General features: G+C 37.9%; 1 protein-coding gene across 1 annotated transcript in view; it reads left to right on the top strand.

Annotated features, from left to right (window-relative positions):
• The first annotated feature begins 211 nt into the window (after window positions 1–211).
• pspc1 (paraspeckle component 1) overlaps window positions 212–22,598 on the top strand; it is an 84,183-nt gene continuing 61,796 nt past the window's right edge. Inside the window, exons 1-6 of the mRNA XM_051115867.1 lie at window positions 212–749; window positions 4,853–5,154; window positions 6,901–6,996; window positions 7,125–7,321; window positions 7,593–7,677; window positions 20,078–20,183. Of these exons, the coding sequence (XP_050971824.1) occupies window positions 396–749; window positions 4,853–5,154; window positions 6,901–6,996; window positions 7,125–7,321; window positions 7,593–7,677; window positions 20,078–20,183 (1,140 nt within the window). The 5' untranslated portion in view covers window positions 212–395. The remainder of the gene's footprint in view (window positions 750–4,852; window positions 5,155–6,900; window positions 6,997–7,124; window positions 7,322–7,592; window positions 7,678–20,077; window positions 20,184–22,598) is intronic.

The raw sequence follows: 22,598 nt of genomic DNA, 5'->3' as shown, positions 1-22,598 counted from the left end.
ATGTAGAAAGTACTCTAGAGTCTGTAGAGTCTGCCTGGAGCTCAGCTTTTAAATAGGATTTTATTTTATTTTATTTTGTATTTTATTTTTCACATAGTAGCTTTTATCAAACTTTATAAAATTTGACTTTAATTTGAGTTCACAGCTCAGTCCAGTAGATGGCGGTAATGCACCTCGTTTGTAAACTGACAATAAAAACCACAGAAGAAGAATAAGAAGCCAAAGAAGAAGAATAGGAGATGCAGAGGCTGGAATCTTCTTCTTTTAGGGTATTGTATAAGCTCGGTTGAGTGTAGGTTACTATAATAGTAAATAGACCATAATACGAATAACATTGCGGGGATTTGAATAATAGCGAGCTAAAACAGATTAGTCATAGTTAAGGCTACAACGCAATGGCAAACCGTAACCTAAAACAGGTGAATATTCAAAATAGTGCAACATCCCCGCTCCCACAGAATGTAAAGCGCACCACGGAATCTCCAACAGATTCTAGCGAAAAGATGGAGCCAGCCGCTCCATCACCACGAGACCCCAGTCCTCCAAACACTGAGCCTCAAGAGATGACTTTAAACCTCAAGAACTTCAGGAGACCTGGAGAGAAAACATTCACTCAGCGGTGCAGACTGTTTGTCGGTAATCTCCCATCAGATATGACGGAGGAAGATTTTAAGAAGCTGTTTTCCAAATATGGCGAAGCAAACGAGGTGTTCATCAACCGAGAAAGAGGATTCGGCTTTATACGCCTGGTAAGACACTTCCAAAACATATATGCAGTAAAGCAAAGTCTGATAGCTTATTTTTAGAGCATGGTTCATAAATGTAGTGCATGCATAATTATTAGGCAAGTTGATATTTTGATAACTTTTTTTCCAAGCACATTTTACCCATTTTAATAACTACTTTTCATTTTGTATTCATTTTGTAAGTTATATAATTGTCCATGAATACTGGAAGTGAAAACCCTCTTACATTCAGGTCTGCATGATTATTAGGTAGGTTTTCTTTTACAAATAAAATGAGTCAAAAAAGACATTTAACTTAGACTGAAAAATATATATATATGAAGAGTTCAGATGCAAAAGCCATTAAATCCATCTGACGCATTTCTTTCTGCCTACTTTGTATAGGTTTCTATGTAAGTACTGGTACTTCTGATTGGGTTGAGGCTGGAATTTTGTGAGTTTGAAGTAAAAGTATTTGATGGATGTATAATATGTGTCAGGAGCATTCACTCAGTATCATTATCTAATTTTTGACCGAGATGGCTTTTAGCTGGTTTTGCATCTGAACTTTTATATATATATATATATATGTATATATGTGTGTGTGTGTGTATATATATATATATATATAATGCCCATGAGAAATATTCAAAACTAATGCAATACAGAAACTGCAGAGTTAAGGCATGACCATTGGACAGGAAAATGCTCATTGGGTCAGCACGGTCAGAAAAAAATGGTGGAAAAGAAAAGACATGTTAACTGCAAAAGAATTAAGAAAGAATTAAGGTGAAGAATTGGATGTAGAACCATCAGGAACCGTTTAGTCTCCAGTGCCCCATTTTCCAAAACTGGAACCTACCTGTAGTCTCCAGAAGTACAAGGTGTCAGATTCTCAGACTTTGCTTGGGAGTTCATTATTAGTACGTCTCCTGTCCTGAAAAGTCTGTTTTGTAGAGATAAGAAAAAAAATTCAAACAGTGGTACAAGAGGATGTGGTGCTAGTCCTTCAAGAGTCACTCTCAATTTATCGGTCTTTTAAAGTCTATTAAAAAGTCAGTCTTCTTGCATTTCACAACATTTCAGCATGTTATACTTAAGTGAGGGTCATTTTTGTAGCATTTTTTTTTTTTTTTTTTTGTTTGAGAATCTGACCCCTTGTACTTCTGGAGACTCATGGTAGGTTGCAGTTTTGGATAATGGTGGTACTGGTGACTAAATAGTTCCTGATGATTTCACACCTAATTCTTCAATGTTTTTTTTTTTTTTTTTTGTAATTATTATTATTTTTATTTATTTTATTTTTATTTAATATTATTATTTATTATTTATTATTATTATTATTTTTTTTTTGCAGTTAACATGTTAACTCCACCTGCTTTTTTCTGACTGTGCTGACTCAATGAGAATTTTGCTGTCCAATGGTCATGCCTTAACTTTGCAATTTCTGTATTGCATTAGTTTTGAGTACAATATTGAATATTTACACTTCCAGCCCTCATGGACAAATTATGTATCACTTATAAATGATTAAATACAAAATTAGTATTAGTTATTAAGACTAATGTAGTTTGGTACTGGAAAAAAGTACTTGGGGGAAAAAATATGATCAGAATATCAACTTGCCTAATAATTATGCATACACTGACTGTAGTTGCATGTGGTTGTACTTTTTGTTTTCTAGTCTTTTTAACTGTGTTATTATGTTTAGGACCAAGCGATTTTCTTATTGTAACCCTGTTGACCCCAGTGACTTAAGATGTCTACATAGCGCTTTATATGTGACACGCTATTTTGAGGTCTTGGAGTCTTTACTACCGAGCTGATCAATTGAAGTGGATGTACTGTATTTGGTAAAGGGGGCATCTAAGGGTTCGTTTAAGCCCTGTGAACAAACGTGATCTCAGACCCCCCTAAAAGGACCCAAAAGCGAACCATACTCAGACTACCTCCGGAAGTAGTCGGAGTATGGTTTATTTGAGGGGCTGTTTGCGGTTAGATTTCCTTGTGATTTGTGAAAGTAATAGCATTGGGAATCGAAAATCGATTACAGTTCCAAAATCGGATACTTAAGTGCGCGCCTTATTTATATTTTGGCACCAACGTGACAAAAAGCACTTTTTTTAACAGAACACTATTCAAACACCATCATGATTGTATTCCTAAATTGCAATTCAGAATTACAATTACATTGTTCATCTGTGTCATTCGTAAACCTTTGATGTGTGTGATCATGTCTGTGCAGTGAATGATCACATCAGTGTGATTTGAACATTCAAACCTGCGTTTGTGCTGCCGCTGACTTGAAGAGAGTAGCTGTCATGTACATGAATGAAACAGCTTCACAGTCTAACAATATAAACTCGGATTTGTACATTAGCGATAAAAAAAAAGTAGCTAAATCAACTTTTGAAAGTAATTTGACACTTCAATTATGCCAGTAGGTGGTGAAAAGGGGCTGTTAAAATGTCTTGAATCATTCAAGAGATTTGATCACAAATGCTGATGCATCCAGTAACAATACAAGTACACTTTGAGTGAGTCATTGAATCATTCATTCATAAATTACATGTGATTTGTTTAGTTGTCTATTTTTTTTCTTTTCTTCAGAATCTTGAGAGAACCAGAGTCTCTATTTAAAAAAAAAAAAAAAAAAAAAAAAATAGAAACTGTTTATCCAGAATCATGTTTATGGTATTCAGTTGCAACTAAATGTTTTGCAAAAATGAGACAGAGTAAATATGTTTGATATCATTTTTTTTTTAATCACATTGGAATCGAAACTGGGAATATTGGTCTGTTCTGTGTTTTTTAGCACTCCCCTCTTGGCCTCTTCAAACTGTCTCTGTTCAGTTAGACATTTATTGAGCACTTGACTGAGTACTGACTCTCCTTCTCCCATCAAAAACGTGATTTTAAACGTATTATAAAGCATCGTGGCTTTGTTCATCACATCCTGGCTGGCTTTGAAGCTGCGGATCTGTAAAGACAGTATAAAACCCTGATTCATATTCAGTCAACATTTTTTTGTTGTTGTTGTTGTTGTTTTTTGTTTTTGTTGCAGGTGGTATACAATCTGTGGGACCCGTTTTCATTTTTTTATCAGAGAAAAATTATATAGTTCATTATTTTTTCAGACTCATTGGCCTTGGCTCATTTTCTGTGAAGAAAATATCTCGGAACAAATTTTCAATGATCACACACTGTACACCCCCTACACATTTATATTACATACAGGATGTTTGGGACCACTGGACCTGGGGCTAATAAAAGTGTGTGTGTGTGTGATTGAGAGAGAGAGAGAGAGAGAGAGAGTGAGTGTGAGTGTAAGTGAGTTTTGAGTTTCTGCCCCTGCCGTTCCCGCACAAGTTTGTAGCATTTTAATTCATAAATGTGATCTAACAAAGATAAAGAGCAAATATTAACCATATATGCTGTTTATATTGCTTGTCATCTTAACATAAAAATGATTGATTGTGTTGAATTAAAAAAACAAAATTGCAGTGGGTCCACCAAACCCACGAACACTGAATAACAAAAATATGAACCCCACACAAGGGTTAACTATTTAAGTGTAAATATATGTAGAAAAAGTGTAAAAGGATTTACAGCTGATTCTACGTTGTTGGTTAGCCTCTTTAATCTTGAGCTGATAGTTCTATGATTTGTTTCTTCAACAAGAAATTACTCATTACTAGAAAAAGCAATTTCCTATAAAAACACAATCCGACTTTTGTGTTTTTAAACTTTTATGTTGCGTTCAGGGATACATATACCACCCTTGTGTTATGGTTTTGAAAATAAATTAAAAATGGTTACAAATGATCTCAGCATTAAGGACACAGATCAACACATTCACATGTACTTAAGATGTAATGTAAAAAAGCATAATGAGTCGCAATTCATTGTTTGTGTGCTGTTTGAGAAGTGGATTTATGTGTGCACGCTTTAGGTGGGATCCATATTTGTGCAAGTTTGTACTGTTTTTTTTTGTTTTGTTTTTTTTTTAAACTGGATTCTTGTGAAGAAGACCACAAAGACATGAGTGTGCTTACATGTGTTTGTAAATGGTTGCTTGCAGCATTTAGGCATCTAGATTTTAAATTGTCACTGTTTTGATTATTCAGGAAACAAGGACACTTGCAGAGATTGCTAAGGCTGAGTTAGACGGTATGATGCTGGGGAACAGGCCCATCCGTATTCGTTTTGCCACACATGGGGCTGCACTCACAGTACGAAACCTCTCTTCAGTGGTGTCAAATGAGCTGCTGGAACAGGCCTTCTCACAGTTCGGCCAAGTTGAGCGGGCAGTTGTGGTGGTTGATGACCGAGGCCGACCTACAGGGAAGGGGATTGTGGAGTTTGCCAACAAGCCTGCTGCCAGGAAAGCCTTGGACCGCTGCGCAGATGGAGCCCTTTTGCTTACAATGTAATAACTATTGATTTTCTCAGTGTGATCTATGTAAATTAGCGATTAACCTGGCTTAAGATATCAAATATGCCAAGTCGAATAAGAGAATGTTTAAAGTGACTGGTCTTTATGCCTTGTCTATATATATACAATGGGTACGGAAAGTATTCAGACCCCCTTAAATTTTTCACTCTTTGTTATATTGCAGCCATTTGCTAAAATCATTTAAGTTCATTTTTTTTTCTCATTAATGTATACACAGCACCCCATATTGACAGAAAAACACAGAATTGTTGACATTTTTGCAAATTTATTAAAAAAGAAAAAATGAAATATCACATGGTCCTAAGTATTCAGACCCTTTGCTCAGTATTTAGTAGAAGCACCCTAATCTAATACAGCCATGAGTCTTTTTGGGAAAGATGCAACAAGTTTTTCACACCTGGATTTGGGGATCCTCTGCCATTCCTCCTTGCAGATCCTCTCCAGTTCTGTCAGGTTGGATGGTAAACATTGGTGGACAGCCATTTTTAGGTCTCTCCAGAGATGCTCAATTGGGTTTAAGTCAGGGCTCTGGCTGGGCCATTCAAGAACAGTCACGGAGTTGTTGTGAAGCCACTCCTTCGTTATTTTAGTTGTGTGCTTAGGGTCATTGTCTTGTTGGAAGGTAAACCTTCGGCCCAGTCTGAGGTCCTGAGCACTCTGGAGAAGGTTTTCGTCCAGGATGTCCCTGTACTTGGCTGAAAAACACCCCCACAGCATGATGCTGCCACCACCATGCTTCACTGTTGGGACTGTATTGGACAGGTGATGAGCAGTGCCTGGTTTTCTCCACACATACCGCTTAGAATTAAGGCCAAAAAGTTCTATCTTGGTCTCATCAGACCAGAGAATCTTATTTCTCACCATCTTGGAGTCCTTCAGGTGTTTTTTAGCAAACTCCATGCGGGCTTTCATGTGGCTTGCACTGAGGAGAGGCTTCCGTCAGGCCACTCTGCCATAAAGCCCCGACTGGTGGAGGGCTGCAGTGATGGTTGACTTTCTACAACTTTCTCCCATCTCCCGACTGCATCTCTGGAGCTCAGCCACAGTGATCTTTGGGTTCTCCTTTACCTCTCTCACCAAGGCTCTTCTCCCCCGATAGCTCAGTTTGGCCGGACGGCCAGCTCTAGGAAGGGTTCTGGTCATCCCAAACGTCTTCCATTTAAGGATTATGGAGACCACTGTGCTCTTAAGAACCTTAAGTGCAGCAGAATTTTTTAACCTTGGCCAGATCTGTGCCTTGCCACAATTCTGTCTCTGAGCTCTTCAGGCAGTTCCTTTGACCTCATGATTCTCATTTGCTCTGACATGCACTGTGAGCTGTAAGGTCTTGTATAGACAGGTGTGTGGCTTTCCTAATCAAGTCCAATCAGTATAATCAAACACAGCTGGACTCAAATGAAGGTGTAGAACCATCTCAAGGATGATCAGAAGAAATGGCCAGCACCTGAGTTAAATATATGAGTGTCACAGCAAAGGGTCTGAATACTTAGGACCATGTGATATTTCAGTTTTTCATATATATATATATATATATATATATATATATATATATATATATATATATATATATATATATATTATATACATATTATATACATATTATATACACATACATATACATATATGTATATGTGTGTATATATATATATATATATATATATATATATATATATATATATATATATATATATTTTTTTTTTTTTTTTTTTTTTCGTTCAGGTCCCCTCGTCCGGTCATTATCGAGCCAACAGAACAGTTTGATGATGAAGATGGGCTACCAGAAAAGCTGTTGCAAAAATCAGCACAGTATCACAAGTATGTCACAAGACCATGTAGATTAATTGTATTCAGTATGTTGACAGTAAAACTTAGGAGGAAAAAAAAGAATGTCTTATTGGAGTTTTAAATTAGCTGTAAATTAACCACAACAATCTGTAATACAGAGAAAGGGAGCATCAACCACGCTTTGCACAGCCAGGAACCTTTGAGTTTGAGTACTCATCTCGCTGGAAGGCTTTGGATGAAATGGAGAAACAGCAGAGGGAACAAGTCGAACGGAACATACAAGAGGCAAAGGAGAAATTGGAGGCTGAAATGGAGGCCGCCAAACATGAGCATCAACTCATGATGATGAGACAAGGTAGTATGCAGCTATACAACATAAACGTTTTCTGAAAAAACTATTTATAATATTTTGAGGGAAATACTTAAGTATTTGGATATAATTATAGTTTTTGTGTTTGAGAAAACAGCTATGCATTGTTTTAGTTATATTGATACTGAGACGAAAACAGACAGGAGTGGACAATTAGTGTCATACTACATTGTTGTGTCTATTTTCCCTCCTTCAGGGAAAAGTACTGAAGTTACGAACTTTGTAAAAAGAAATTTTTGTGGATTTATATCAACAGATCTAATGAGACGTCAAGAGGAACTGCGGCGTTTGGAGGAGCTGAGGAATCAGGAGCTGCAGAAACGCAAGCAGATTGAAATGAGGTGTGCTTTTGTCTGAAAGTATTCTCTGTATTAATGTAAGCTATGTTATACATTATGGGTAAAATGGTTTAAATTGTGAAAGCAGGTAGTCTGAGCTGGTGTGATTGAGTAATCAAGTTAATGTATCACAATGGTACTGCATTTTATGCTCCATTTATGCTCTCTACTAGGTATGCAACAATACAGTTAGTCCACGGTTCAATACGTACCTCGGTTTTTAACCACGGTTTTCGGTTCAGTTCTGATATCTTGCCACTTCAGTGTGGGTTTTTTTTTTTTTTTGCAACAAATTAACAAAATATACTCTTGAAACCTCTGTACACTGGAAAAAGCGTGGTTTAGTATATGTCTGCATAATTTTTCTTTTAAGAGAGGTATTATTTTTTTCGATTTTTACTCAAAATAGAACGGGTTTCATTCATACTGGACGCCATTCATAGAGGGCGCCCTCGTGCGGAAAATCCACATATGCGTCAAAGAAGTAGTGCTGATGACGTTCCGTTCCAGCTTCTCTAATATGGATAAAAGCATCGCTATTGCTGTAACTGATTAAAAACAAGATATAACGTTAAACGTTTTGAATGACGAAATGTAAGGACAATAAACACTCGTCTGCAATAATATATGGTTTATCTGTGTTCTTCAAGCCATCTTGTGTATTTTCATAGGCCATTGCTAATCGACATACATTGAATATGAGTATAGAATTTATTGTCTGCCTCATTCTGTGATGATAATCCACATCAGATCACATAAGGAAGTTATTTCAAACACTGGAATGACGTTGTGAATTAAAAACAAGTCATAATGTTTTTTATAACTTTTGTTTTTATAACTCTTTTGTTGGACAACAGGTTTAGAAAGGCTTATCTTTGCATGTCATTAGAATGGAAGATGCTCTGCGTGTGTTGCTTTTTCAAATATAAGCGGGGAAACGTTTCCTCATTTCAGCACGTGAAATCGCGGGCACACATACAGCAAATTCCGAGTGAAATAAAACAAGGAAGTTATTTAAATGCAAAACCGAAAAACCGCAATTCAAAAGCACGTATTGAGCCGTGGAGGTCGTACCAAACGGTTCGATATTATATTGAGTATTGTGACATCCCTACTCTCTACAACAGAGGTCTTTAAACCTATTCCTGGGAACCCACTATCCTGAAGAGTTTAGCTACAACCCTAATCAAACACACCTGAAGTGGCCAATTAAGGTCCTCAAGACTGCTTGAAAATTGCAGGCAGGTGTGCTGAAGCAGGTTGGAAATAAACTTTCCAGGAGAGTGGGTCCCTAGGAGTAGGGTTGAAGACCTCTGCTCTACAATGTCAGACACATAACGATAATTAATATTGTTAGCCTTTGGCTTGACTATGTTATCATATAGCTAATAATGTGTTGCTAATGTTACACAAACTGCTAATGTGTTGCTAATGTTACACAAATGTTCCTGTTCGCCATCTCAGATAACTACGTTCTAAATACAACCATCTTTAGGAAAAAACACTTTGCTAATGATACAAAAAGCACCACCCCGCATTAATGTCATCATTAATTTTGAAATATTTCCACACCGCTGAGCCTGACATTCTGTTGCTGCTGCCGGAGTCTCTGTGCACTGAAAATTCTGTCGATGACGTCATGGGGGATCAGTCTTTGGTATTGGAGTGTTTTCACGATTACGAGTACATGAGCTCAGTATTGGGCCAGATGCCAGTATCGGTATCCCTAACTGAAATATATATTTTCCTCCAGTATGATAAGAATGGGGCAGGGTGGAAAGTGATGAAAAGCGATCAAAGAGACGGTGCCTATATATTAGAGGTCAACCGATATTGGATTTTACCGATATCGATAACTAGGTTGGACCACACTGGCTGATACCGATTAATCGACCGATAGTTTTTAAAAAAAGGATACTGAACAGAAAATAAATAGTGCTCCACAAAAAAAAAAAAAAAAAGTAGCTTACTTGAACCATACTTTGTAAATGAATACAAATATTAATATTAATTATACATTGATCATTACAGTTAGTTCATTGTTCATTAATGTTAACAAAAGCAACAATTTTTTTTAAAAATACATCAGTGAATGCTGAAATTGACACACTCTAACAAGGAACAATACTTCTATTCTACAGCTTTTATCAATCTTAATGTTACAAATGGACTCATATTGTAAAGTGCTACCATTACATCAACAATCAAGCTAAAGATGGCCATCTTTAAATATCTACACAAAGGCCACAGTACTGAAATTGCATACATATGGATATTGTGTACTTTCACAATTTAACTGCTTCTATTCTAGAACATTTGTGGTTATCTAATCAAAATATAAAATATGTTAGTCACACAACGGGCAAAAGTACAGCACCGCGTCTAAGAACTCGCAGCTATCCGGTATCACACACACTGGACACGTCGCATTCAATTCAAGCGGCAGTCTACAAGACTTTATTTGATCATATACTGCTATAGTATATTATATTATATAGTATATAGTATAAGTATACTGCTGTCATTTCTCTACTAATGCAACATCTAGTCAACAAATTCATGGCTTAGTAATGACATGAAAACATGCACTACAGTACACACCGTTTCGTTGTCGATGTTTTAAATCCGCCTTTGAAGTGTCCCGCTCTGTGCAGCACGCAGTGTCACGCCTATAAACAAACAGCACGTGCTGTCAGTGATTTCCGCCACTAGAGGCCGCTCTTGTGCTGTATAACAAAGACTATAGGGACTTAGCTGTATAATGACGACTTTCTCAGCCGCTCCAGCAACGGACCCAACCTGGAAAAAACTATCGGCATGGATTTTTTCCGATAACCGATAGTTCCGCCAATCAACTATCGGTGCCGATTAATCGGCAAAACCGATACATCGGTCGACCTCTACTATATATACTGTGGGAAAACTGGGGTTTATTTACATGATGAAAGTAGTAGGGGGGAAAAGTCAATTTAAATCATAAATCTGAATTTTTTTATTTTTTTTTAAGGCTGTATCGCCCAGCCCTAGTGTCATTATTAGGGCTGCTGCTTCTTCTTCTTCTTTTTCTTTTTCTTCTCCTTCTTCTTCCGCTTCCGCTTCTGCTCTGGAAGTCTATGGCAGCCCATAGAACTGTTTGCGGGAAAGTTGTGAAATCTGGCACACCGATAGAGGACAGTCCCAACATTAACCATAGCAAGTTTGGAGTCTCTAACTCAAACTCTCTGGCGCCACCACTTGTACTTTTTCAAACTCGTCCTAGACGGTTTGTCTGATTTTCACCAAAATTGGCTCAGATCACCTTCAGACCATGCTGGCAAAAAGTTATAGAATTCAAGTTGATTAGTCAAACTGTTCTCGTATAATGCACAAATGAATTCTACGAAAAGCACGCAAAAATGGTTGTGAGGCTATATCTCCGCAACGGTTTGGCATATTGAGACCAAACTTGGTGAGTGTCATAACAAGCATGACCTAAGGCTACCTGCAGTGTTTCGGCGCAGTGCCACCTAGTGGTCAGGAGATATGATAAATTGCTCGTTTTGCTTATAACTTCTGAGTAGTTTGGCCAAAAATCACAAAACTGGTCTCTTTAGATTTGGTGCATCATGCTGAGTCCAACCATACCCAATTTTCCCATGTCAGCCATTTTGAATTTTGTCCAAAAATGCTATATTTTATGAACGCATTGACGTATCATTACGAAACTCTGTATGTGTCTTCGGCACCATGCCCTGACAGTACTCAAAAAGTTTGGGGGCAGCGCCACCTTGTGGCCAAAAGTTATAAAGAAATTTACAGAAATGCTAATAACTTCTGCTTACATTAGCCTATTGTAATGAGTGATCTCAACAGATACCTTGGGTCAAGCCGAGAACATTGATACCCATTATGCCAAAATTGGCCAAACATCCTGTCCGCCATTTTGATTAAAGTTGAAAGCCTATTTTTTCAAACTGCTCCTAGACCGTTAGTCTGATTTTTACCAAATTTGACGATCATCTTCAGACCTTGCTGGCAGAAGCTCTGTATCGCTGTAAAGCTTTGACATAATGACACCAAACTTTGTGTGTGCCATTGTCACCTCACACAGAACACATCACATCAATTTGAAAACAGCTATTGGCCAAACATCCTGTCTGCCATTTTGATTAATGTTGAAAACCTACTTTTTCGAAATCCTCCTAGACCGTTAGTCCGATTTTCACCAAATTTGACTCAGATCATCTTCAGACCTTGCTGGCAAAAGGTTTTGGATTTCGTGTCAATATATGAAACCGTTTTCGTTTAGCGCATCAACGAATTTGCTGGAAAGATGCCAAACTATATCTGAGGCTGTATCTCTGCAAAGCTTTGACATATTGACACCAAATTTTGTATGTGCCATTGTCACCCCACACTGACCACACCACATCAATTTAGTAACAGTGCCACCTATTGGTCAAAAGTGATAAGCCATTAAATTGTTCTATTATTGGTTGTATTTATGATTTTTCAGCCATTTCAACTGATATCATCACTTCAGGTGTGTTTTAACACAGTGACAAAGAGAAAATTTATTAGAAATGATCTTGGAGGAACAATTGTTGGTCCATCAATTTGGGAAGAAGAATACAGCCATTTCCAAACAATTTCCAAAGTCAATTCCATTTCCAAAGTCCATCATTCTACAGTAAGGAAGTTTATTCACATTCAAACATTCAAAACAAACTCCAATCCTCCCAAGAGTGGACGTCCCAGCAAATTCACCCCAAGATCAGAAAAATGGCAGACAACCCAAAAACTTCACTGCAGACTCTGCAGGCCTCAGTTAACATGTTAAATGAAAAAGTTCATGACCGTACAATTAGAAAAATATGAGATAAGTGTGGCATATTTGGAAGGCTTGCCAGAAGAAAGCCTCTTCTTCCATCAAAAAAAAAAAAAAAAAAAAAAAAGGTGTCAGTAAGTTTGCCAAGTTGCATCTAAATAAACTGTAAGACTTCTACAATAATGTCCTTTGAACAGACCAAAAGTAGAAAAAAGACCAAAGTAAAGATGTTTGGCCATAATGCACTGCGCCAAATTTGGTGAAAACCTAAAGAGCATAACAGCACAAATCCCTCATACTAAAAGCAAACACATGCTGGTGATTTTGTGCTTGTTTTGTAGCCACAGGACCTGGGCATCTCACAGTCATTGAGTCGTCCATGAACTCCTCTGTATAATAAAACATTCTCGAGTCAAATGTGAAGACATCCAACAGCTAAAGTTGGGCCAAAATTGAGTCCTGAAACAGGAAAATGATCCCAAGGACACTAGCAAATCTACAACAGAACGGCTGAAAAGAAAAGAATTAAGGTGTTGCAACAGTCCAGTCAAAGTCCAGACCTCATCCTGACTGAAATGCTGTGGCAGGAGCTGCGCATAAACAAATGCCCACAAACCTCAATAGACTGGATCAACACAGTGAATAAGAGTGGACAAAAATTCCTCCAGAATAATGTGAGAGACTGATAAAGTCTAAAGAAAATGATCACTTTAAGTTATTGCTGCTAAAAGTGGATTTACAGGCAGCAGAATCATATGGTGTCCAAACTTTCACACATGGCTTTTCCATTTTGGCTTAAATTTTGTTAAATAACACGGTGTGATTTGTCATGCGATGATGTTCATCTGGGGTTTTATTTTCCAAATTTTAAGACCTGCCAAAGACCAGTTTTTTTTTTTAATTTATTATTATTATGTCCTGATAATGGAATTAATAGGATGTCCTAACTTTTTCAGGAGTGCTAAAGTCCACATTGAAGGATATACAAGGCTTTATGGCTGGGTCTGGTCAGTCTGTGCATATGACCATGATCTCCCAAGCTTTACACACAGCTGGCCTGTATGGCAGGGTGGCATGAACGAAGCCTTTTTTCATTTGCGCTATGCAAAAACACATCTGGAAGAGTCTGATACCTTCTGGCAAAAGGTGCTTTGGTCTGATGAGACCAAAATGGACCTTTTTTTTTTTTTGACTGAACTTCAAGCGCTGTGTTTGGCGAAAAGCAAACACAGCACACCACCCAAAACGTACCATACCTACTGTGAAGCATAGTGGTGGCAGCATTATGTTGTCAGGGTGATTCTCTTCAGCTGGGACTGGGCGATTGATCAAGATTGAAGGGAAAACTGTTATTGCCAAGTACATCCAAATTTTTGAGGAAAACTTGTGTCCCTCTGCTAGAGAGCTGAAGACGGGGATGTCATTCACCTTAATTGAAACAGAAGTCCATAGCTGCTCACCACAAAATTTGACTGAACCTGGGCAATTCTGCAAGCAAGAATGGGCAAATATTCCCCAATCAAGGTGTGCAAAGCTAGTACAGACATTTCCAAAAATACTGATGGCTATAAACATGGGCGACATTTGACTCTTGAGTCAGGGGGGGCAACAAAAAAAAAATTCGGATAAGCATCAAAACAATCCCCTATTATATTGCAACGTACCAAAGCAGTCAATACAGCGCGGTCAAGAATAACTTAAAGAGGTTGTCAACGTTTACTAAAACTGTGGAGGTACTTTTGACTCTTGAATCTGGCAAAGCTTCCCGTTTTAAGTGTCAGTTGACAGCCTTTCATTTTTAACCAAATGTGCACGCTGCTTTTCTGATTTTCCCTGTCTTTTTCCCGTGTCACGTGAAATATATCCGTTTTGATTCGTTGTTACTAAAGGTGAAGCACATTAAGAAAAAATGAACGATCAGTTGTGGGACCATTTTGTCATAAATCGCATACTATTCATTCCTGAACTTTACCGTCCGTTACTGGCAATGAAATTACGCTACTGGTTGATATGTCCCGGTAAAGCCCAGCATTGCAGCCTGAGCCCGACAGGCCCCGACTTTTATACGCCGCGGGCTTCGGGCCAATTTTCACGTCATAGTTCAGACGCGGGACGGGCTTCGGTCCTGTTTTAGGCTTCTTCTTATTTGGTGAATGTCTAAAATATAAAAATATGGCGATGAAAAAAATCTGCTCTGGTGGAAACAACACAAGACTTCACTTTTTGCTTTCACTTTCGAGACCGGCTCGGAAGGCGTTTAGTGTCTCCATCAGCACCAGCAGTGAACGCGCCTTCAGCGCAGCTGGAACAGTTCTGCGTTCAAGCGCACACAATAGGCTAAAGCTTGCCGCAAAGCACCGGCAAAAGTTATTACCAAGAATGTGTCGGGGGAAATAGTAAGGAGATTTTTAAATTATTCATTAATAAACTAGTGTTTTCTGAGTCAGTGTCGCAAGGATGAAGTTGCAGTCCTGACTCGCCATCTCCTTTTTGGATGCGCCTTTAAAGAGAAATGCATCTTTACAGATTACATAATGAAATAGTTTTTGTTTTCGATTTACTTCATTTCGATAAGTTATAATTTAAAGCTTTCTATAGATATATGTATCATGTCTGTGAGTTATGTATTCGCTGAGTTTCGGTTCATTTTTGTGAAGCGCTCCTGTTGAGACCACAGACAGCGCATCATGTTTGTTTTCTTTATGTTAGAATCACCATTTGCAACGTTTTGTTGATATTGTGAGTGCACGCAAATAAAAGTAGGCCCTTTACAGTTTGGAATGATTTATCATTCTTACTTTTATCAGCAAAAATGACGGAATATTTAAAATGGTTTCCACTGAAAAAAAGCAAGTGATCGCGCTGGCGCCTCCATGTCCCGCAAAGCGGCTTTAGCTTAAGCTCCGCACAGATGATTTGATATGCGCCTAATAGCACACATTTATCTAGGTTTAACGTTTAAACTAACATTGATTTATACTTTAACTGTTTTATAACTGTAGATATTTTATCTTAGGCAAGTCGTGATGATTTGAGAAGGCAAAATTGATCAAACAGACTCTGATCAGTCTTCCGCGGGCCGCTTTGTCGTTACTTTAAAAAAAACAAAAGCTTATATTTAACGAACAAAAAATGCTTCAAAACGTTTAAATGAACTTGATAAAAAAACGAAATATAATCACTTTGCCATTGCATACAAAACTGGACTATTTTAATAGCTGAAACAGTAGTATAAGCTGTTTTGGGAGAAGAGGGAAAAAAGACGGGCTCGGGTCGGACTCGGGACAAGAATTCTGATAAGCTGTCGGACAAGGGCCGGGCGAAGAACGAATCCAGTATAAATATGCAGATGTCTTTGCGAAACATTGCACCGTATAAAAAGAACGTTTCATACAAATTCTGATTATAGCCTAGAAAGTGCGTAAAGCTCGCTCGTTTTATTACCACGAATAAAAGCGTCACTCATTTCAGTTCATCGCGATCTCAAAAGTTCTGTTATAATCAATGAAGCTCTCTAAACTACACAATGAGTCTGGCTATTTTGCCAGATCTTCAGTTGCTTTTGCTTTCGTTTGAGGGTATTTAGCACCGTCTAGTACCTCCGTACAACCGGGCCTGGGCATGGCAAACCCCTCCAATAGCAGTGTGGCTGACAACGGGGATGACTAACCATCTGGGGGGGCAACTTTTTTTTTTTCTTTCCCCTTCTTCTACATCAGTTACAAGCAGGTAAAAGGCCTGGAGTGTGCCATTTGTGTTTGGAAGCTGTTGCTCTGAACCCACATCGTGATCAAAGGAGTCCTGAATGCAAGTGAAACAGACAATTGTTAGGCTTCAGAAACAAAAGAAATCCTTCAGAGATATAGCAGGAACATTAGGAGTGGCCAAATCAATAGTTTGGTGCATTCTGAGAAAAAAAGGAACACACTGTTGAGCTCAGCAACATAGAAAGGTCTGGATGTTCACAGAGGACAACAGTGATGGATGACTGGATGATCCTCTCTATGGTAAAGAAAAACCATTTCACAACATTCAGCCAAGTGAAGAACACTCTCTTGGAAGTAGTCGGTTCACTGTCAAAGTCTACAATCAAGACTTCACAAAGGCAAATACAGAGGGTTCACCACAAGGTGCAAGGCCAGATTAGAATTTGCCCAAAAATGTCTAAAAAAAGCCAGACCACTTCTGGAAAAGCATTATTTGGATGGCTGAAATTAGGTTAAACTTGTACCAGAATGACGGGAAGAAAAAAGTATGGAGAAGGTTTGGAACAGCTCATGATCCAAAGCAATAGCATCTGTGAAACATGATGGCGCAGTGTGATGCCATTAGCATCCATGGCTTCCAGTGGCACTGGGTTACCGGTGTTTATTGATGACATGACAAGTGACAAAAGCAGCTGGATGAATTTTGAAGTATGCAGGGATATACTGTCTGCCCAAAGTCAGCAAAATGCAGCAAAGTTAATTGCACGGCACTTCATAATACAAGTGGATGATGACCCAAAACATACAGCAAAAGCAACCCAAGAGTTTTTGAAGGTGAAAAAGTGGAATATTCTGTAATGGCCAAGTCAGTCTCCTGATTTCAACCCGGTGGAGCATGCATTACACTTGCTAAAAAGAAAACTAAAGGCAGAAAGGCCAACAAACAAACAACAACTGGAGTAAGCTGCAGTAAAGGCCTGGCAAAGCATCACAAAAGAGGAAACACAGTCTTTGGTGATGTCCACGAGTTCCAGACTAAAGGCAGTAATTGCCTGCATAAGATTCTCAACAAAATAATTAAAATGAACATTTTATTTATGATTATGTATGTTTGTCCAATTACATACACACTCAGAAAAAAAAAGGCACGGTTCTGTTGCTGGGGCGGTACCCTAAGGTACAAAAGTGAAAACGTACATCTTTGTACCTTACCTACCCCTAAACAGTATATTTGTACCTTCAAGGTACATTTTAGTACTTTGAAAGTACATATTGGTACCTTTAAGGTATATATTAATACTTCAAAAGTACATATTTGTACCTTTTCACTTTGTACTTTAGGGTACCACCTCAGCGACAGAACTACCTTTTTTTCTGACAGTGTATGCGCTCCTGAAAATGGGGGGACTGTGTATAAAAATGGTTGTAATTCCTAAGCATTTTATGTTATGTTTGTGTTCAGCCTCTTGAATAAAAGCTTGAAGTCTGCACTTCAATTTCATCTTGATTGTTTCATTCTAATTCTATTCTGTTGGCATACAGAGGCAAAAATATAAAAATTGTGTCAGTGTCCAAATGTATATGGACCTGACTGTGTGTGTGTGTGTGTGTGTATACACTGACCAAAAGTATAAACGCAACACTTTTTTTTACTCCTATTTCTCATGAGCTAACCTCAAAGATCTAAGACTTTTTCTATGTACACAAAAGGCCTATTTCTCTCAAATATTGTTCACGAATCTGTCTAAATCTGTGTTAATGAGCACTTCTCCTTTGCTGAGATAATCCATCCACCTCACAGGTGTGGCATATCAAGATGCTGATTAGACAGCATGATTATTGCACAGGTGTGGCTTAGCCTGGCCACAATAAAAGGCCACTCTAAAATGCGCAGTTTTAATGTATTGGGGAGGTCCGAGTTGGTCCGAAAACCAGTCAGTATCTGGTGTGACCACCATTTGCCTCACGCAGTGCAACACATCTCCTACGCATAGAGTTAATCAGGTTATTGATTGTGGAATGTTGGTCCACTCCTCTTCAATGGCTGTGCGAAGTTGCTGGATATTGGCAGGAACTGGAACACGCTGGCATATACGCTAATCCAGAGCATCCCAAACTTGCTCAATGGGTGACATGTCCAGTGAGTATGCTGGCCATGCAAGAACTGGGATGTTTTCGGCTTCCAGGAATTGTGTACAGATCCTTGCAACATGGGGCCGTTCATTATCATGCTGCAGCATGAGGTGATGGTCGTGGATGAATGGCACAACAATGGGCCTCAGGATCTCGTCACGGTATCTCTGTGCATTCAAAATGTCATCAGTAAAATGCACCTGTGTTCGTTGTTCATAACATACAACTGCCCATATCATAACCCCACCGCCACCATGGGCCCCTCGCTTCACAACGTTGACATCAGCAAACCGCTCACCTTCACGACGCCATGCATGCTGTCTGCCATCTGCCCTGTACAGTGAAAACCGGGATTCATCCGTGAAGAAAACACCTCTCCAAAGTGCCAGACACCATTGAATGTGAGCATTTGCCCACTTAAGTCAGTAACGACGACAAACTGCAGTCAGGTCGAGACCCCAATGAGGACGACGAGCATGCAGATGAGCTTCCCTGAGACGGTTTCTGACAGTTTTGTGCAGAAATTATTTGGTTATGCAAACTGATTGTTGCAGCAGCTGTCAGGGTGGCTGGTCTCAGACAATCTTGGAGGTGAAGATGCTGGATGTGGAGGTCTTGGGCTGGTGTGGTTCTGCAGTTGTGAGGCCGGTTGGATGCACTGCAAAATTCTCTGAAACGTCTTTGGAGACAGCTTATAGTAGAGAAATAAACATTTAATTCATGGGCAACAGCTCTGGTGGACATTCCTGCAGTCAGCATGCCAATTGCACGCACCCTCAAAACTTGCGACATCTGTGGCATTGTGCCGTGTGATTAAAACTGCACATTTTAGAGTGGCCTTTTATTGTGGCCAGTGTAAGGCACACCTGTGCAATAATCATGCTGTCCAATCAGCTTCTTGATATGCCACACCTGTGAGGTGGATGGATTATCTCAGCAAAGGAGAAGTGCTCACTAACACAGATTTAGACAGATTTGTGAACAATATTTGAGAGAAATGGGACTTTTGTGTACACAGAAAAAGTCTTAGATCTTTGAGTTAAGCTCATGAAAAATGGAGGCAAAAACAAAAGTGTTGCGTTTTTAATTTTGGTCAGTGTGTGTATATGAATGTAAAGAGACCAGTCCTGTGTTTTTTTTTTTTTTAACCTCTTAACCGAACAGTTAAGAGGTTATACGCAAAAATAGCCATTTTTCTTGGGTAACCTCAGAGTGGAACTAGAACCACTAATGGATACAATAGGTGCCTGTGGTCCCTAAAATGCGAAGAAACATTTTGTCATGTCTCATTGACATGTGGTGTACTGGTGAACTTGTGTTTTGTTTTAAACATCTTACAGTGACAGTAATTTCTTCAAATTCAAAAAGTCCATGCATTTAATATCAAATATGAGCTATTTATGTATTCACAGAAAGGGGAAAAAAGCATTATTGTTACATATTATTACAAACGTATTATTATCTATTAAAAATTTGAACCAGGCTTTTCTATAAAACCCACATTACATGTGAAAAGATGTCTTTCAATTTTATCACCTAATCATCCACACAGGCCATTTGTACATAGACTTCAGTGATAACCATTATTATTATTGGTTTTACTGATTAGTTGTTGCAGTCCTAAATGAAAGCCTGCTAAATATTTGGAGTTGTACAAATCAAGTCAAATAAATTCTTTCCTTTGAAAATCTAATAATAACCATAACTGGATTCTGTGCATGTGCAGTTTAACTAAATTTGAGTTATATATGCTTAGGCATGAGGAAGAGAGACGTAGACGTGAAGAGGATATGATGCGCCATAGGGAGCAGCTTGACATGAGACGGCAACCAGATGGATTCAAACCCAGTTTCATGGAGAGTGTGAGTACAGGGAAAATGCTTCACATTCATTCTGATCTGATGTAAAGATTTATTTTAGCAGTATTTGAGATACTGACTAAAATGGTTACAAATCTGACAAAAAAAAAAAAAAGTAATTTGTGACTGTATTTAAAGGGGCTTATGAATTGAGATCATATTATCCTTGGTCTTTTGACATGTAAGAGATCATTATACTATTAAAAAATAAAATAAGATAATAAAATAAAAATAAGATTCAGAAATTCTTTGTTAGTCCAGAAACAGCTTTTATTGAAACCGAGTGCTGCAACCTTTGTTGCAATAGTAATAAATCTAAATCTAATGCTAATCAACATTTTTTCACTAATCTTGACAGCTGTAATAGTAAAAATTGGCAGAATACTTCCACATGTAATATTATACTAATATGAAATGCAAAGATGCTACTCATTGATGGGCATTTACAGTAACGTCTTATAGAAGATACGCTCCTGTAAACAGTGTGTTTAAATCAGAGGGCTAAAATGAGGGTAGAAGACCCTTGTGATATAATAGCTGCCATTGGTGACATTTGGTAAAACATTTTCATTAGGTATCATCACAATGTGTGTGTTAGTGTTCCGTTAAGCACAGTTGGGCCCATCATGTTTGATTCATGGACAAATTATTCTTAAAGGTTCTCTATTATATTCATTTACAAGTTCTTAATTTTATTGCTGTGGTCTGCACTTTTCACCCTCTGCCTGAAATGCTCGTTTTACTTACAGTATTTTTAAAGCCTGCATTTCCGAAAAGCCCAGTGTACTCTGATTACAGTTTTGCCCAGTCTGGTGTGAATGGTCAACAGTTCAGAGTGTGTCAAAAATGTATCAATAACTTAACATCCCTTATCATAATTAGGCTTCAGCTTCTTAGGAGTAGTCATATTACAAGCAAACTGTTCTTTTAAGGCAGACCAAAACCATAGTAATAATGCCAACAAAACAGCCACTGGTCTACTGGCATTATGCAAATGTATAACATGGTGATGTAGCCAAGTCCTGGGAATAATGGCAGGACTACAATCTAGACATTTCAGGCAAGTGTTTTCTTTTTTAGAGATTAACTTCCAACCAAAAAAACTAAACCAAAAAAAAAAAAAATTTATAAGGTACCCTTTAAAAACTGGTTGTTTTTAATGTGTCATGCAAAAAGATTCACTGACAGAAGGAAACTTCACTAACTAAGTATAAAAGCTTTTAAATGTAGGGATTTTGGTTGAATAGTCTATGCCGATACCAATATATATTTCTTTTATTTGGAAACAACACCAGGTCTCTCCTATGCACAGAATGTAAGCCGATTATTTTTTTTTATTTTTGGTTAGGTTTGAGCAAAAATGTATTGTTAGAACTTGATTCTAACATATAAATCAAAACAGACTTGTGATTTTTATAACACCAAAAAATGTTTCACAGACAAAAGTATCTAGAGATTGACCGTTCAATGGACCAGAATTAGCTGATTTTCCACATCATCTGCCCAGACCAGTGATGTCACAGCTATGCTTCTTGTTGATGTCACAGCTACACTCACATCTACATGTAAAAATGACATTTTTTTTTCTACCTAGAGCTAAACTCTGCAGTTTACCCATGCCTTAAGTTGTTAATACAAGGCATGTACATTTAGAGACCATTTTGAAAATATCTGGGCACCCATTCCCTGAGACTGATACAAAGGTCTCAAGATTTGTATTTGGAAGATATCAGAGGACAAAAGTAGTTTTCAATAAAATTGTTTGTCTTTACAGACTCTTTTGAAAAAGCTGAAAAGTGTGTTATGTTTAATGTAAATGAGGAACAGTTTGCCATAGAGAATGATACTTTTGTATGCATAGTCTCTAAATTCTAGAGATCTTGTGTTACTGAAATGCTGCCATTAAATAGCTCCTGATCTAAAGGCTGGTCACCTTGGCCACCACAAGATGCATGCACACATTGGTTCACAGTTTTTGGACTATACCATCAGTGTTGGGAAGGTTACTTTGGAAATGTAATAGGTTACAGATTACAAGTTACTTGATTTAAAATGTAATAAGTAGTGTAATTTTTCAATTACTCTATTAAAGTAATGTAACTTATTACTTTTAATTACTTTTTGATTACTTTTCTAATTTTCTAATATTTTCAACTGTTAATCATTTTGAAACATTTAAACCAGGCAGAGTTAACCTTACAGTAGCATTCAACACTGATTACTGTCAGACTTTCAAAATCCTTTATCACTTGAATTAAGATTATAATAAGTAAGGGATAATCAAGTCAAGTCAAGTCACCTTTATTTATATACCGCCTTTAACAATACAGAATTGTGACAAGGCGGCTGTACAGTATTAAATAGGAAACAGTACATCAGCAATGCCAAAGGCAACATTAAACACTCACATTATAGGTA

This window comes from Labeo rohita, chromosome 1 (assembly GCF_022985175.1).
Source record: "Labeo rohita strain BAU-BD-2019 chromosome 1, IGBB_LRoh.1.0, whole genome shotgun sequence".
Taxonomy (NCBI): Eukaryota; Metazoa; Chordata; class Actinopteri; order Cypriniformes; family Cyprinidae; genus Labeo; species Labeo rohita.
This window is presented reverse-complemented; position numbering and strand designations above follow the sequence as displayed.